This window comes from Arachis hypogaea, chromosome 18 (genome assembly GCF_003086295.3).
Source record: "Arachis hypogaea cultivar Tifrunner chromosome 18, arahy.Tifrunner.gnm2.J5K5, whole genome shotgun sequence".
NCBI classification, from domain to species: domain Eukaryota; kingdom Viridiplantae; phylum Streptophyta; class Magnoliopsida; order Fabales; family Fabaceae; genus Arachis; species Arachis hypogaea.
In genome coordinates this window covers 24,508,527-24,525,257 of record NC_092053.1, presented here as the reverse complement: position 1 = coordinate 24,525,257, position 16,731 = coordinate 24,508,527, and the positions used below count along the sequence as shown (strand labels likewise).

At 32.3% G+C, this 16,731-nt stretch overlaps 3 protein-coding genes across 4 annotated transcripts; 1 reads left to right on the top strand and 2 right to left on the bottom strand.

Moving 5' to 3' along the window:
- Window positions 1–3,450: 3,450 nt before the first annotated feature.
- Window positions 3,451–5,421, bottom strand: LOC112773004 (uncharacterized). 2 transcript variants are annotated; one of them, XM_072225638.1, is made up of 4 exons: window positions 4,858–5,421; window positions 4,386–4,498; window positions 4,240–4,302; window positions 3,451–4,117 (listed from the first exon to the last, which is right to left on the bottom strand). In XM_072225638.1, the coding sequence occupies exons 1-2, from the start codon at window positions 5,203–5,205 to the stop codon at window positions 4,493–4,495; spliced, it is 354 nt and encodes a 117-aa protein (XP_072081739.1). In that variant the 5' UTR covers window positions 5,206–5,421; the 3' UTR covers window positions 3,451–4,117; window positions 4,240–4,302; window positions 4,386–4,492. The 2 variants fall into 2 exon arrangements, with proteins under 2 accessions (XP_072081739.1, XP_072081738.1); XM_072225637.1 differs by having other exon boundaries at window positions 3,451–3,783; window positions 4,858–5,347.
- A 3,824-nt stretch (window positions 5,422–9,245) lies between these two features.
- Window positions 9,246–12,752, bottom strand: LOC112769782 (DNA polymerase delta catalytic subunit-like). Its single transcript, XM_072224849.1, has 5 exons — window positions 12,717–12,752; window positions 10,329–10,420; window positions 9,994–10,060; window positions 9,829–9,900; window positions 9,246–9,398 (listed from the first exon to the last, which is right to left on the bottom strand). The coding sequence occupies exons 1-5, from the start codon at window positions 12,750–12,752 to the stop codon at window positions 9,246–9,248; spliced, it is 420 nt and encodes a 139-aa protein (XP_072080950.1).
- A 2,185-nt stretch (window positions 12,753–14,937) lies between these two features.
- LOC112769781 (uncharacterized) lies at window positions 14,938–15,641 on the top strand. The gene is made up of 2 exons (XM_025814249.2): window positions 14,938–15,402; window positions 15,489–15,641. The coding sequence occupies exons 1-2, from the start codon at window positions 14,938–14,940 to the stop codon at window positions 15,639–15,641; spliced, it is 618 nt and encodes a 205-aa protein (XP_025670034.2).
- Window positions 15,642–16,731: the final 1,090 nt, after the last annotated feature.

Genomic DNA, 16,731 nt, shown 5'->3' with positions numbered 1-16,731 from the left:
CTATATTGTTTCTATTTTTTGGAAAAAAAAAATAAATTATCCAATAGATATATTTCATTTATCAATAATCTCGTCATGTTACAAATATAAATACAATCACCGTTATTTCATTAGAAACAATTAATTTAACACTATATAATTGTTATGTGCTAAAATGGCTGTTCCTAAATGTTATTTAACATAAAAAAATATTGCTTACAAATCTTCACTTAATAATTTAATATTGATATTTTAAATTTAAGTAAGTTATTTTCACGTTAAAACTAGCGGCTCAACTGACTCTATTATGTCTGTTTGGTCACTTTTTATTATTTTAATATTTTTATTTTTATTTTTAAAATTATAAATTTAACTCTGCCTATGTTATACTTGCAGTACATAGCCGATTTTAAGTCCGGATAAAGGAGGAGGGTTGTGTTAGGCCTTTGACAACCAACATAAAAACTTAGTTGAATATTCATGACATGAATCAAAAACGTTATTGCGCTAAAACTAAGTCATTGTCCAGAAGCAACGTATTGTATGGCTCAAGTACAGTGTCAAATGAGAAAGAGCCGCTGTATCGGTGCTCGGGTGTAATGTTAAATGAGTAACCGCGTTTTCGTGAACGGATGAGGATAAATAAGTTATTTCACAAAGAAACAGGTAAAGGTAAAGGTCGAAACAACAGAAAGTTGAGATTGTAGACATGGAATATAGGCACTCTAACAAGAAAATCTATGGAGGTGATGGATATCATGACAAGGAAGAAGATTAATATCATGTGCCTAAGAAACAAAATGGGTCGACGCGAAGACTCCGTAGAGATTTTTTTTGCTAGGCTCTTATGTCAACACACTCTCATTCACGTCACCACCTCCTCCATTTTCTATATGCAATGTGTTGCGAATTGGATTGATGATCTTGATAGAACTCATTGCCTCACATACGACCTTTAGATCTCTAAGGAAAGAGGATATACTCCCCGATTCTCGGAGGATACACGTTGCGAATTGATTGCGTCTATACTTTTAATCGCAAAATTCGGTTAGTATTGCAAGATGAAGTTAGTGTGCTAGTTCTACGACCCTAGTTTCAAAAACTCTAGCTCCTTAGCGCTTCGAGACAAGAGTGGGGGACACCCTACGTGCAAGCCGACTCTACAAAATCAGAATCAAATAATTTTTTTTGAATAAATTAGTGTTTAACAAAAGCAATTAGGATGCTAATTTTCTAATAATGCTATTTTTTAGAAAAATAAATAATTGGTTTATAACTTGTTTAAAAATGATTAAAGATTAATTTATCTTTTATTTTATGAAAGGTGAAAGGTCAAGAACTAATTATTATTTTAGAATGATTATAATATTATACAATGTCAACAACTTAGAAAAAACAAAAAAAGATTAGGAACTAATATATGTTGTAAAGAAAAATCTATTTATGTGGTTATAGTTCAAACTTAGAACATTCCCAGTGGCACAGCAATTATACATTGTATATTTCACAAAAACAAACAACTTAGTATAGTCGTAATTAATTATATTATTTATTACTCATATTTATTAATCTAAATATAATTAAACATGCTTATAAATAAGAAATATTAAATATTTTTATTATTTACAATATAATTATTTTTATATAATTATACGATATTTATTAATACTATTTTTTGATAAACACATATAGTATATAACGATGTAATAAATAATATAAACTAATTAATAAATTATTAAAATAAAAAAATATTATAATATAAAAATAAAATTAAGCAATTGTTATTATAAAAAAATACTAAAATTTTATATACTTATTTAATAATAACTAGATTATAACTTATTAATTATAATTTGTTATCACTTGATTGTTTTTAAAATATTAATGAACATATATATTTTAATTTTAAAATTTATACTTTAGACTATTTTATATTCTAAATTTACGTAGGATCGGTTCTGCCGGTTCAACTAATTATTCATCTATCGGAACAATAAACCAGTAAATTATAGGTCTGACTGGTTTGAACACTTTTCGATTTTGACAACTATGACACTGACACAACACATCTAAACTGCATTTATACACTATTCACTTCAACATATCTTTACACTTTTTTTTTTGGCGATACTGTGTGAATTATACTGTTATTGTTAATGCAGCAGTTCCTACTCAGTTCCTGTACAATAAATGCTATCTTGGGTAAAGAACGTGATGGCCAGAGGGCGGAAGATCCATCAATCGAGTGACGGATATGGATATTGATTCAAAGGATGTCTACTAGCCTCTCAACCTCTGAGCAACCATTTTCCAATAACCAGTTTAAACAAATAGCTGTTTCACACCATTATAGAAGCAGCATCACTCTCAGACTACGCCTCTAAGTTGATTACTGCAACATGATAATAAATACAACTCCATGCGAGCTATAGAGGGGCATCACATGTTTCAATACAATGACAAAAAAAAAAACATTGTGTCTTTAGATATTAAGCATTCTGAAGTTTGACCCTGGCTTGAGCGTCGTTGTCTTTTTCACAGGTTTCACGCACTAGTCGAATTAACGAGAAACCCATAGCACGACACACAGGAAGCAGGCATTGTAGGAACCCTTTTTTGATGTCGACGAGATATATTTCGGAGTCCAATTATAACCATAATAACAGAGATTATTAATGAAATTCATAATATTAATTAGAGAGTAACGTCAGTAGAAAGTCTTCACCAAATAGAGACAGCTAAAAATACTTTTCAAATTTAGAAAAATTACAACATACATAAAAACCTTATGTGGTAATACAATAATAAATTATGGATTTGTATCCTCTAAATTTTGAAATTCACTTTAGAGTGTAAAGTGTAATCTTTTACCATTTATTTTATAAGTGGGACTAAGAAAAAATACGAGAGAGAAATCATTCAAGGGTGAGAGATCACACTTTATCTTCTAGAGTAAAAATTCAAAATTTAGATAATCCAAATTCATAAATAAATACATTAATTTCTAGATATATAAAACTTGTGTTTGAACGAATGATAACATAAAAAGTCAAACATTACCTAACATAAGATATAACAAACATAAACATTAATAAATTTACAAAATTAATGAAAATATAGCTTAATTTCGTAAATATAAAATCTAAAGGGATAATTTTTCATATATCAAAATTAGTCATAGTCATAACAAGTTCTCGGTTTATCTTTTTTTCATACTGCCTTCGAATTAAATACGATTTATAAAATAAACAAAAGTAATAACATTTATCTATGACTATGTAAAATTTCATCTTCATTTTATCACATCCAGCAACAATGTGTTGATTTTTTTTAGGTATAAAATGTATTGATTTTTAAATATACTTAATTTATGCTATTTTATTCTTTATTTTTTTACATGCTCATTATTAATTTGTATCTAATTAAGTCTACATAAATTTTTGTTGCAAAAATTACGAGAAGAAGAAGACATTTAAATCAAGCCAAATCTTACCATTCTTGACACTTTTTTTTTCCCTGTTTTAACAATCCTGAAACTCTCATTCCCTTTTTTTTTTTTGGGCACATGAAACTCTAACTCCTTAAACCCACTAACAATCTATACACACTTGGTCCAACTTGTTTCCTCCATAGTCCATTTTCTATACAATAACGGTTACGGAACCCACATCCAAGGCCCGTTACGGGCTTCCCTCCTTATGACCACTTAGCGCGGCTCCAAGAACTCCTAGCCCCGACAACGCCTGAAACACCTCTGCCGAGCTGCTCCTCTACAACTATCAACACGCCACTTGTCACGACAACCTTTAACAACACAGAATCTCTTCAAATCTGTATAACATTACCTCTGTACGCTATAATTTCCCTTCATAAAATACACTACACTTTTTTTACTTTTTATAATAAAATAAAAAATATAATTATGATATCATTTAAAAGATATTTTTTTAAATATTAAAAAAATCACTTATAAAATATAATTTAATCTCAATATCTATAAATATATTTTTCTTAAAAAAATATTTTTAACGAGCAATCTATTTAAAATATTTTTAGCCATGCTCCTTTGTGACAATGCTCTAGAAAGTGCATTCAAGCTAAGCTGTGTATTTGGCAAGCCTGACTTCAAAATCACAACCTGTAGTTTAAGGATTTGATGAACTGGACTTAGAAATTTCATAACAATGGTATCAATAAACTACTCGCACACCAACTTATTAATTAATATAGATCCACATTGGGGGTAACAACAAGACTTACATCAATATCAATATCAATAGTCGGAAGATACAGCCCAGTCCTATAAGATCCAAAGACTTCTACCTGAAAGCCATATAAATTATAACCATCATTAAAATTTAGTACAACAACAACAAGACCAAAGCATAGAATTACTAAATGATTACCTGGCAATGGGGTCATATGTGCTTTATAACATCAAACACAGATTCTATTGTCGTGTCCCGTGCAGCTTTCTCTTCAGATGTTGAAGACAAAAACTCACAAAAATCCACTATCTCTGCACATATCAAGCATAACCGGACATATTACAAAAACCATCATCCTGAGAAAGAGTGAATCATAACGCCTCCCCCACCCCAAACAAATTGGTAAAAACTAATATTTGAATATAATTTTTTTGATATTCAATCATAAAATAAACAAATTCAAAAACACATTAAAACATGGCATGCTTAGTTTAAGTTACAATTCAAATAAAAACTGCTCCCCCGCCCGGCCCTTTTTCCTCCTCTAAAAACCAACTGTTTTGAAACCAACATAAAAAAAATCCAAATACTAAGTAAGAATCTAACACAGCAGAATAGATATTCTTTCGCAGCATGGATTGGTGCTTCAAAATTCCAATCAATCCGATACCTTTATGCAGTTGAAGCATGGGGCTCCTGAACTTGCAATTTCCGCGAAACCAACTGCTCTCGAGCTTTGGCTCGGGTGCAAGTGCTGGCGTCTTGGGCTCCTTCGCCACGACGATCGGCGGGAGAGAGTCCCGATCAGAAGTCTCTTTGGCAATGTCGAGAGAGAAGAAATCGATAGCAGCGGAACCTGGAGCGGTGGATGGAATTTCAGAGAGGGATATCTCATTGCGGAAGACAGAGTAGGACTCGTTGTTGTTGTCGTCGTCGGCGGTGGCGGCGGAGAAAGAGATGGGACTAAGGGTTTCGTAGAGGAAAGTTTCGGGAACGGAAGGTGGTCCTGCTCCGCCATTGAAGAGCTTCTAGCGTTCTTCGACCGAGAATGAAGAAGGGGTGGAGGAATTGGGGATGGTGATAGAAAATAGGGAATTCTTTTTATTTTTGCTGAAATTAGGGTTTTTTCAGGGTTTATGTGTGACGCGAATACAATAAAATATCTGAGTTTTTTGTAGGTGAAGAAAGTATAATTTAGACCTTGAAGGACCAAGAAATAAATGAAGATAACCAAAACTATAGGGACGGGTTCGCAAATAGTGAAATTTAACAAATGGAACAAATTTGGATATATCTTTTTTGCAACCTTAGCTTTTATACTGTTCTTAATTTTTTTTTTTTTGGTCTATTATATTGTTCTTCTTATTATTATTATCTCGCTTATATTATTACTTTTATTGTTCTCATTAGTGTCATTATTATCGATACTGTTATTATGATAATATATCATTATTATCATTATTATTGTTATAATTACTATTAGTATTATTTTGTTTATTAAAATTATTATTACTATTATTCTTATTATTATAATTATTAATGTTATTATCATTGTCTTTATTGTACTACTACTACTAGTCTACTACTACTAAAATCAAAACTGAAAACTGTAATTCTAAGCCATAATTTGAAGACGTATATTTTTTTTTAATAAAATTTTTTTATTTTTATTAGAATATGATTATTATTTTTTTTATTGTTGTATATTTATCTATTTAGTCAATATATTCAGAGCGGTTTTTAATTAAGATTCTTAAAGGATTAATTTTCTTTTTATAATTAGTATTTTATTCCAAAAGAAAATTAATTATTAATTCATTATTTACTATTACTTCATTTCTTATTTACTCAATAATTAAAGCACAAGAACTACTGACACCACAAAATATCATACATTTACAGTGACAAAATATAATTTTACTGATTTATTCCAATAACTCAATTTTTTTAAATAGTAATCTCATTTATTATTGATGAGAAGATATTACACTTGTAATTTCACTGTTATTATCAAAACAACAAATTGATTAAAAAAATATATTTTTATTTTTTTTTGGACATGAAATTTTTTTATTCTTTCTTTTTGTATTGAATTTTTTTTTACTTTTAATTGTAAATATATATTTCTTTTTCTTTCACTTGAATAAATATATACTTTCTTTTTGTCAATAAATAAATATATACTTTAAACAACTATTATTTAACCATCCAATTTGATCAAATTAAAAAAAAATAACTCAAATAAATCTCTTTATAATAGTCTAAACCAATGAAAATAAAATTGGGTATCTTCCATAAAAAAGGGCTGATTATAAAAATAAGCCTACTAAGGCCAATAATCCTTGAACCTCTTACATGAGCACCCTAATCAATATGAATTTGCCCCTGACCAGGAAAAAAAAAAACCAATATTGAATTTGCTAAACCAAACGAACCGCATCATACTCATTTGTAATTTGTAATTTGTAATTATATTAAATTATGGGTCAGATATAACACAAATAATATTTCATGTACGGAGTTAATTTCTACCACACAATTAGAATATTCCTACACGGTCTTTAAGGTAGTGTTTGTTTTGAGGTACTGACACTACAAGAAAACACGTCTATTGCCACGCTTTTTGAGCTACCGCCACGCTTTTAAAAGGTGACTTATGAAAGGGTGGCGGTTGCTCTATCGCTACGCTTTTTTCAGTTTATCGCCACGCTTTTTTTTTGCCACGCTTTTTTACAAATTGGCACTTTAAAAAACGTGGCTGTATGTGGGAGATATGGCCACGCTTTTAAAGCGTAGCGATAGGTAGAGATATGGCCACGCTTTTAAAGCGTAGCGAAAGGAGAGATACGGCCACGCTTTTACAAGCGTGGCAGTAGACGAGATACGGCCACGCTTTTAAAGCGTGGCAGTAGAAGATATACAGCCACGCTTTAAAAGCGTGGTGAAAGCCTTGTTAAATTAAAAAAAAAAAATTCTTTTCCTTGCTTGATCTTCATTGCTACACAATATAAATTTTCAATCCTTTTTTATTACCAAACCTACAAATATAGTATGCAATTTTTATTACAAGACATATCAAACAATAATTAGTGACATATATAATTTACTATAATTGTTTTATACATTAAAAAACTAATATTCAAATGCAAAATAAATCTCGAGTTCAAATTCCAAAACTAAAAACCGAAGAAAAATACAAAAACAATACAAGTTAGAACTGCTCATAATATATCAAATTACACTAATAGAGATGCTCTTCAGCCTAAATACCTAGTAAAAGATCATAATCAACCTAAAACTGCTCCACTTTGTGCATTAAGCGTTCAAGTTATCCATTCCAATACTAGCCTGCAGCAAAATATCAAGAACAATAAAGCAACAGAAACTAAACTATGCTCACTGATTGGTAAATGCAAATCTAAAAGTACAATAACACGAAACTAAACTATGCTCAAAATACCAAACTAAAAGCAACAGACCTTCTGCAAATATGATTTAACAAATGTTTCCCCAGAGTTTTGTTCACTGATTCTGGAGGGAGATTAAGTTTCCGAACATCTTCAGGAGTCACCTTAAAACAGTAAACAAGAAGTGCTCAAAAGTCAAAACTGTTACCCTCCCCCCCCCCCCAAAAAAATCAATGAACCCTAATGAATAAAAATAAATACAACAGGGGATAAAAAAACACTAAGTTGCTCGTGGTAGCAGCTAGAAACATGAAGAGTTAAGATTTACCAGGGTACAATAACATAAATTATAGGCCATCATAATAGATGGATGTAGTGATGCAAAATCTATTGTAGCAATTGGCTTTTCATAGAACCCAGCTCTTGCCTCCAATACCTGCAAGTTGCAGAAGTTAAAAGAATCATGATCTTGTGCTTGACAAGCAAAAGTTGGATAAATAAACATCCAAACGGAAAATAAGGAAAAGGATGCCAAGAATATATACACTTAAAATCATGCTTTCATTTTTTTTCTTTTACTCTTTGTTTTTGTTATTTAAAGAGGGATAAGACAAGTGAAAAGTATTTTAAGAACTCCGATTTAATACAAGCAGAGGACTTCGTATAAATTCTACTAAACCTTTCTTAAACTGTAAAAAATATTCTACCACATCTTTTCTGAGCGTAACAAATATGGTTACAAACAAAGAAAGTGGCCAAAAAATAAAAACAGAAAACAGTCTTTACAGAATGCAGCTACTAGAAGAGACTTGGTGATAACATTATTGAGCTATAAACAGCTTTCAAATCCACAAACATGTCAGCATTCAGCAACTCTGATGTTAGGTGGCACTGTGACAGCAATGTCCTACTTTGCTACAACATTTATGTTTAGCATGTATCTATAAATCTATTTCATTCAACGTAGTATTGGAAAACCCTTTGGGCATAGAAATCGTCAAATAATTTTGCTGGCAGGAAGCTTATTCAGTGTCTTAATTTCACATTGTATTAGGAGACATGACAAAAAGAAAACATGAAGTTATGCATATTTAAGGAAGATAGAGCCTGATATAATCATCAATTGAATAATTAAAATGAACTTACAGTGGCACCTTCATATGTTCCTTGTTCTGAACCAGCCTGTTTTACATTAGGAAGAACCAGGTTCTTCTGCTTTGCCTTCCTAAGGAGTTGAGAAAGTACCTGTAAGGAAAGGAGGGGAAAAAAAGTTTAATTCCTTTTTCAAATTCATGTGCCAAATAGATAAAGTACAACTTCAGGTTATTAATGAATCTATTAGCATAGATTCTAAAGCCAACTTCAGGTTTAGAGAAGTTATTAATGAATCTATTAGCATAGATAAAGTACACTAAACTAAATTGTCAAATTGTGTGATCATGTTTAATAACTCAGGTATTAAAAGTTTAGCAGAAATGTACTAATACGTGTTAAATGCCCTCCTGAACACGTATCATGTATTGTAAGTGGTTACAAACTCCCCTCATGCATAGTATAAATATAAATGTAAATAAACAAAACAAATAAAAAATAAATATATGAATCAGCTGCCTGTCTTCATCCACAACTCCTCCAAGGTAAGGGGCACCAGCTAAAATGCAGACCAAATGGTAGTTGCACAAAGCATACTACGAGAGAAACAAATCAAAATATGAACCTTTAAACAATACACAGCAAGGCGCCTCCTAGTTTCTGCATTTCCATTCTGAAGATCAGATATGATAGAATGGTGAACATCCTCTTTCTGCAGCATGCAAACAGACAGAGGCTTGTTAAATTGGTATGCTTTATATTTTTCCAAAAGAAAAAGAAAGAAAGAAAAATAAATCAAGCAATGAAGGCATGATGGAAGTGCAACATTTCAGTTTTTTTAAATATTTTGTGCTGGCCATTAGAATAGAACCACACAAAGCAAAAAAGCAAATAGAAACACATGCACAAATATACGAATAGTAACTAACACATACTAATCAAGATTTATTTTGCTAAATTATTATAACTCATTTAGTCCATGATGTCACATTTACAATAGCAAAAAGCCAGGGCAAAAAAAGATTTGTCAATTGTTTCTTCTACCAATAATTCATGTCTTATGAACAGTTCCAAGATATATTAAAAATAGAATGGAGTAAGGAAATAATTACATGGAATGAAATAAAAAAACATTGCCTTACCTGCTCAGAAAGAAAGTGTGCTGAAACAGAATTCAAAGAATAAGAACTTAATTTGTAGTCTCTTTGCATAACCTTCAAATAAAACAAAGCCAAAAAAACTTACTCAGTAATAAAGTTGGATTATCCAAACAGAGGGTAGTTAATGAAAAGCAAAATCAACATTACCTGGAGCAGATCAAACTGAACTCTCCCTTCTACAGCAACTTCTTTACTTTCTCTGGTTCCATACTGTCTACAAAACCATCAAGTAACACCGAGAAAGTGGTTGAAACAATTAACAGTGCAAAAACACAAATGGTAAACGAGATAGTTTTAAAATTCATAGAAAATGTTGAGGACCTAAAATGTTGTAATTACTTTTGAAACCAAAAATCCTCATTTTTTTATAGAAGTTGATGCACTCGTAAGAAACCCACCATCTACTACAATTCCAGAAATTTAACTAACACAAATAACATGAGAGTGAACCCATAGAATAACGTGTTATTTCTTATCTTTACCTAGATGAAAAAGTTGTATCCTTTACTCGGACCCTACTGTTCCTGATACGGCCCAAAATAGGAAATTCTGCTATTTTCAAGGCTTGAGCTCTCTGAAAACAAGAAAAGCATAAACTAAACATGTAATAAAATAGCAGCCACGACTAAATTAACCGAAGCTTCTAATTATTAACTGGTAATACTTTCTAATCTCAAAGATAACCAATACCTCAATAAGATATGGCAGGTCAAATTTGCAGATGTTATATCCAATTATAATATCAGGGTCAACTCTAACCGAAGCAATCAAACTCTAACTGACAGTTAGACAAGCTTCTTGCTATCTTCTTATATTTCCCAGCAGGAATTTCAATCCAATTACCACCAGCTATATTGCAATCAATCATGAAGCGAAGGGAAAAAAGTACATTGCTTTCATAAGTCATGAAGCTCTTCATGCCAAGACCATTAAGCTGAATACCTCTATCAAGAATACCTACCAAGAATTATAATTTTGGCAAGAGAATAATTAACTCGTGACCATTTGCTTTTGAGAAGGACAATTGTCAAAATGTAAATACCAAAACATTAATGTAAGGATTTGAGAAACCTAACAATTTAGCAAATTAAAACAACAGCAGCCCAATAATTTAGCAAATTATCAACTTAACAGGTTCAAAAACAGAAAATCACAACAAAAAATAAAAATAAAAATAACAGAAGAACAACAGAACAACAACACAAGAACAATTAGCAAATTAACAAGTTCACACTAACAGTTAAAATTTACCAGAAAAATACTAATGCAAGTGGAATCATCATGCTAATATGTTTTCTACAAAGATGCTATTTGTGCAGCAAAAATTTCCTAATTACTAAGATCCAATTATTCTAATTTCACATGCAATCAACTTACTAAGTTTCTAAAAGCTAGAAATGATAAAACCAACCCGAAATATGGTTAAAGCATTTCATCAAACATGTTGAGTGCGGTAAACTTGAAACGAAATAAGAGAATTCAAAGCTTAGTATCAGTGTGATAGAGAAGAGAACATAACTATTGTATACTTTAATTCAGTCTATGAAAAAAAATCTAAACCACTGCCAAATCAAATAGTTACTTATTGTAATAGAAATAAGCAGAGTATTGGTGTTGTGTGAGTGTATTGTCTGGTGGTGGGTTTAGGGAACTCACGGCGGCGACAAACGAAAGCAGTTCGACGGCTAGGTGGAGCACACGGGTTGGTCGCAGAGTTTGAAGCAGGGCAACGTGGCTTCCAGACGAACGTGAATGCGAACGGTGAACGGCGAGTGAACGCGAACGGTGAACGTCGAGCAAACTTGAACGGCGAAGAACGCGAACGAAGACGACGGCTGAACGAAGACGCGAACGTTAACGACAACCAACAGCGGCGGAAGCGCGGCTGAGCAGACAAAGACGACGGACGCCGAGCTCGAGGAAGCAGCTGCGATCGGTGACAGCGAACGGGAGTTGAAGACTTGGAGCACGAGGGAAGCTAAATAGACAGACGGACGGCAACAGTATGCCACTCCTTGCGGCGGCGGTGGTGTAGGCTTACAGTGTTAGGGTTTTTTGGCTGAGTTTCTGTGAATGAAAGAAACGGAGGGAGAAAGGGAGAAAGAAACGAAGGAGCTTCAGAACCAAGAGTGAAAGTAAGCAAATTTGGCAAAAACGACGAAGTTTCTTTTAAACCGGTCGGTTCTCTGTCCGGTTCAACCGTTCCTGTAGCTCTCTACGGCCACACTTTTGAAGCGTGGCAGAAAAAAAAAACCTTTTGGCCACGCTTTTAAAGCATACCAAAAGAGTACCAGGATATGGCGACGTTTTGTAAGTGTGGCCGTAATGAAACCCTGTTGCCACGCTTTTAAAACGTCCTTGTTTCTCTCTATGGCCATGCTAAGCGTGGCAGAAAAAAAACATGGCCGTTTCTCTAATCAATTGCCACCCTTACAAAAGCGTGGCCGTTGATCCTTTTCGCCATGCTTTTGAAGCGTGGCAAAAAAAAAGTGGCCAAATCTCTAATCTACCGCCACCCTCATAAAAGCGTGGCCATTGACCACTTTTGGCCACGCTTTTGAAGCGTGGCAAGAAAAAAGCGTGGCCACAGGCCTTTTTTCTTGTAGTGTGAGACGGAGACTAGGGGACTCCATCTCAGTATCATGTTTGTTGGCCTAGAGACTGGTACTAAAATTTCAGTCTCTGTCTTAAAAATTTCAGTATTTCAATACTTCCAAAAAGTAGGGACACAGAGATAGAGACGGAGACAGAAATTTAAATAACAATTTATGTCCAAAATACCCTCATTCTAATTATCTAATTCCTAATTTGCCCTTTTGACCAAATCAAATAATCAGGGTTGAGTTCTTCTAATATCATATCAATCAGACCTTGGAGCTAACCCTGAAGCTACTGCCGCTACCCATCGCCGCCTGCAAGACCACTACCTCGTCGTCGAAATCGTTGAACCACTGTGAGCAAGGTTAGTCGCCGTCACACCTTCATCTTCATAGGCATATTTTTCAATTCATGGTATCCTCATGAAGCTTCTATTTCTCTTCTCTTCTCCTCCATATTTGCATTTTGTTTCATGTATCTTAAGCATTTGTGTTGTTTTTTATTGCAGTTTTATAGTTGTATGGAGTTATATGATTTTTAATTCAAAATTTCTACTGCTCTACTTGTTGAAATTTTTGGTAAATTTCAGCGCCTTCTGCAGATTATCTTCTATTTCGATATTTTCTGTTTTTGTTAAATGTATTTGGGAAGTGTGTTTTATGTGATATGTGTATTTAGTTCATAAACCATGATCTGTGGAGTGTGGACCAGTCATGGTTTTTTCTTATCTTATGTAGAACTGATTTTGTTTTCTCTCTGACCTATATGTTAGTGAAATTAAATGCAATGTGTGAAGTATTATTATCAGAAAAGTGTGCTGAATCTTGTTCTCTGGTACTATATATATTGTCGTGGATCATATGTGTTGTTTAAATTGGGTTGGTGCTACTGAAAGGGTTAGTTAATTCATTCATATAATAATAGAGTTGAATTGCTTGAATAGGACAAATTTATTTTCCTCCATTTAATAATGCCAATGCCTTGCATGTATAAAATAAAATCTTTTCTGATTAATACATTTCTTAATTATTGTGTTATATAATCTGCATTCAACATTTGCCTCAACTTTATTTTAGCATATATAATGAAATGAAAATTAAATGATTTTCAGACTTCCAGATCGTACCATATATAATGCAATCTGTATAGTCATAATTTAAATTTGTACTCGGAATTGCTTGCGTGGAAATTGTTGTCGTGTTTTTGTTATGCAGTTTTCTGAGACGAATCCCTAGCTCCCTTCCGGTGAATTCATCTTCACACCTACAATTCGTCTCTGCCCGCAGTTTCGTTCTTATTTTTTCAATTTTTAATATCTAGCTCATATGGTACTCGATTTATTTCTCACAAATTATTCTGCATTTATTTGCAAGTTGGAAACTTTTCTGTAATAACCAATGAAAATTTTCGAAGCTAATTTTTTTATTTCAGATCTAGAATTGCAATGCACAGGGTATCTAATTAATTCATGGTCTATGCAAACTGCAAATGCATGAATTTTTCTAAGCTGTGTTGCTTCTGATTTTCTTTTTTATTTTTATTTTTCCCCTTTTGACCCTTTTTGCTAATAAAGCTGGCTTTATTTGTGGGGGACAACGTTTTGATGCTCAAGGGGAGCACCATACTAATGACCCTTTTGAGTATATTACAATTCAAAACTTGAAAAAGTAGACAGCTGCAAAATTTGCATCAAATATTAGAGGATGTTAGCAGTTGATGGCACTTATTTATTTATTTAACATCTTTTACCAACAGAAGAACCAAATATATGAGTTTTATGATTTGGTAGGTTACTTACTTTTTGAGCTAAATTTGTGCTCTATGATACTCCAATCTTCACTCTCTGATCTTTGGAGCCAGAAATGCTAGTTGTGTTTGTCTTTAGTAGAAAAGTAAGTTGGTAGTTCATATAAATATTGAGAAGAAAATTAGTATTCTAAATAAAGTTATTAACTTTTGTTGTACAAATAATATTACTCCTAAGTTCTTAGGAGTATGGAATTAATTGATTATTTTTTTTATACATGGGAGATTGTAAAGAGGTACAGCATGCAAAACAAGGGTGATAAGGTTGATGTGGGTATGGTACTAACCATATATTAAATAAATCAATGTTACTGGTTTATTGAATTGATTTTGACTTGGTAGGTTTGAAATTTGAATATCAATGTTTTTAATTGTGAGAGTTGCCCCTGCCTTTATGCTGAAATGAAGACATGTTTCAAGTCACATGAAGTTGACATGGACAAAAATGACAATAGCATGTATTAAGTAACTAATTCCATTGCTATAAATTGTACTACTTTGGCTATTTGGCTATTAACCTGTTCTTATTTCAAGTACATGTGACAAAAGACATTGAATAATTATATCTAGTTTAGATTTTGATTTGAGTAAATTAAATGTTTATGCTTATTTTGTATGAAATGATTTTGTTAGAAAGGAATGGAACGGTCGGAGATTATTAAATGATGTGTTTCTTTTTATGAAACAATGAGATCGAAGCATGGTAATTTGATGTTGAACTTTGTTCTTACATTATTTGTGTACTTTAGGAATAGAAGTAGTGGGAAAGTGTCATTAGGCGGAAGAATAAATAGTAGAATTAGACATGATGCTTTAGAGCGTATTATTGGTGAAGGTGATAGGAATTGTATTTGGGAGTTAAGAATGAACACAAATGCCTTTGCTAATTTGTGCGAGTTGCTTCAAGTCCAAGGAGGACTTTGTGAGGATGGTCAAGTAAGCTTGCCGGAACAAGTTGCAACTTTTTTAATTATCTTAGCTCATCACAAGAAAAACCGTAATCTACAAGTTAGATTTTGTAGGTCTGGGGAAACAGTTAGTAAGTATTTCAACAAGGTTTTAAAGGCTATTATACGTATGCAAAACTTGTTATTCGCCAAGGCCTCACCGGTTGAAGAGGATTGCATAGACCCAACATGGAGAAAGTTTAAGGTAAACCTAAATGGATTATGTATGTAATTTGTTTTTAGCCTGGAAGGATTGTCTATCTAAAAGTTGTATTTTTTTGTGAATTATAGGGTTGCTTGGGAGCATTAGATGGCACTTATATAGAAGTGACAGTCCCCGAGTCTGATAAGTCAAGATATCGAACAAGGAAGGGTAAAATATGTACTAATGTCCTAGGAGTGTGTAATCGAGATATGAGCTTTGTTTATGTACTTAGTGGATGATTTAGTAATTTTTATGAATTCATTAACTTATTAGGATGATTTAGTAATTTTTATGAATTCAATAAATTATTAGGTGAAATGTCCTAATTCACAAGTTATTATTAGATTCTGACTTTTCAAATTATTGCTTCATAAATTTTCAAGGTAATGTTAGATACTGAATATTCAAACTAATGCTTCATGAATTTATGTTAATGAGTTCAATATGCTAAATTCAGTGTCCTTCCATCTATGTTATTAGTAAGTTGTTATTCCCATCTATATAAAATGCTTTGTATGATATTATGATAATATAACTTTTTAGTTGGATCAGATTTTGCAGTTGTTTTGTTTGGAATTAGGTAAAGAATACAAGAATTTTTCAAAACAGCCAATCTAATTTCAAGAATTTAATGTCAACAGATCAGTCAATCTAATTCATTCATATACATGCTTTTACAACATGTTTACAAATACAAATAAATTACACACAAATACTCCTGCTGCAAATTAAAACCCAACACTATAACTTAATATGTAGTTCCTTTTGCCTTCAAGAGATTCTGTGATGCATAAGTTATGTATCCTTTTGCCTTCATCTACTTACTCCATGTTTGAAATCACAGCTTGAGCTCGGTGTGCCATGGCAATTCCATCTCCCGTAGCCACCTTCGATAACAAAAAGATAAACAAGTTAAATTAAAAGAAATAAGACCATAAAATGCAGGTCATGCACTATAAGCAAGTCAACATATTAAGTGTGCAACCAGAATAAGATGGATCACTTCACTGCCATCAATTAACACTTACAAGGACAAAGAAAACCACTTAATCAATCAACAATTTCAGCTTAAACTAGACCTTATTAATTCTGTTTATATTTTAATCATGCTATTTCTAAATTTATAGTGTATCATCAGAATAAATTAATAAGATGTTGCAAATGAGTAAGTAACAATAATCAGTAGTTTATTTGTAAACTTTAGTTTTCAAGATATAACTATCTTATTAATAGAAAAGAGGTCTACCAGAGGATTTGTAGTTTTGGGATAAATATGTCCAGCTCCACCAGATGCAAGCAAAGTCACCTTTGAAAGGAATCTTACCACCT

What these genes read in the sequence shown, in the direction of transcription:
- LOC112769781 (XM_025814249.2), top strand. Translation starts at nt 14,938, where the DNA reads ATGAGATCGAAGCATGGTAATTTGATGTTGAACTTTGTTCTTACATTA. An exon ending in CAACATGGAGAAAGTTTAAG is followed by an intron (nt 15,403 to 15,488) that starts GTAAACCTAAAT and finishes TGTGAATTATAG; the next exon opens with GGTTGCTTGGGAGCATTAGA.
- LOC112773004 (XM_072225638.1), bottom strand. Translation starts at nt 5,205, where the DNA reads ATGGCGGAGCAGGACCACCTTCCGTTCCCGAAACTTTCCTCTACGAAA.
- LOC112769782 (XM_072224849.1), bottom strand. Translation starts at nt 12,752, where the DNA reads ATGGGTAGCGGCAGTAGCTTCAGGGTTAGCTCCAAG. An exon ending in GCTTCAGGGTTAGCTCCAAG is followed by an intron (nt 10,421 to 12,716) that starts GTCTGATTGATA and finishes TCTTGTTTTCAG; the next exon opens with AGAGCTCAAGCCTTGAAAAT. An exon ending in GATACAACTTTTTCATCTAG is followed by an intron (nt 10,061 to 10,328) that starts GTAAAGATAAGA and finishes ATGGTTTTGTAG; the next exon opens with ACAGTATGGAACCAGAGAAA.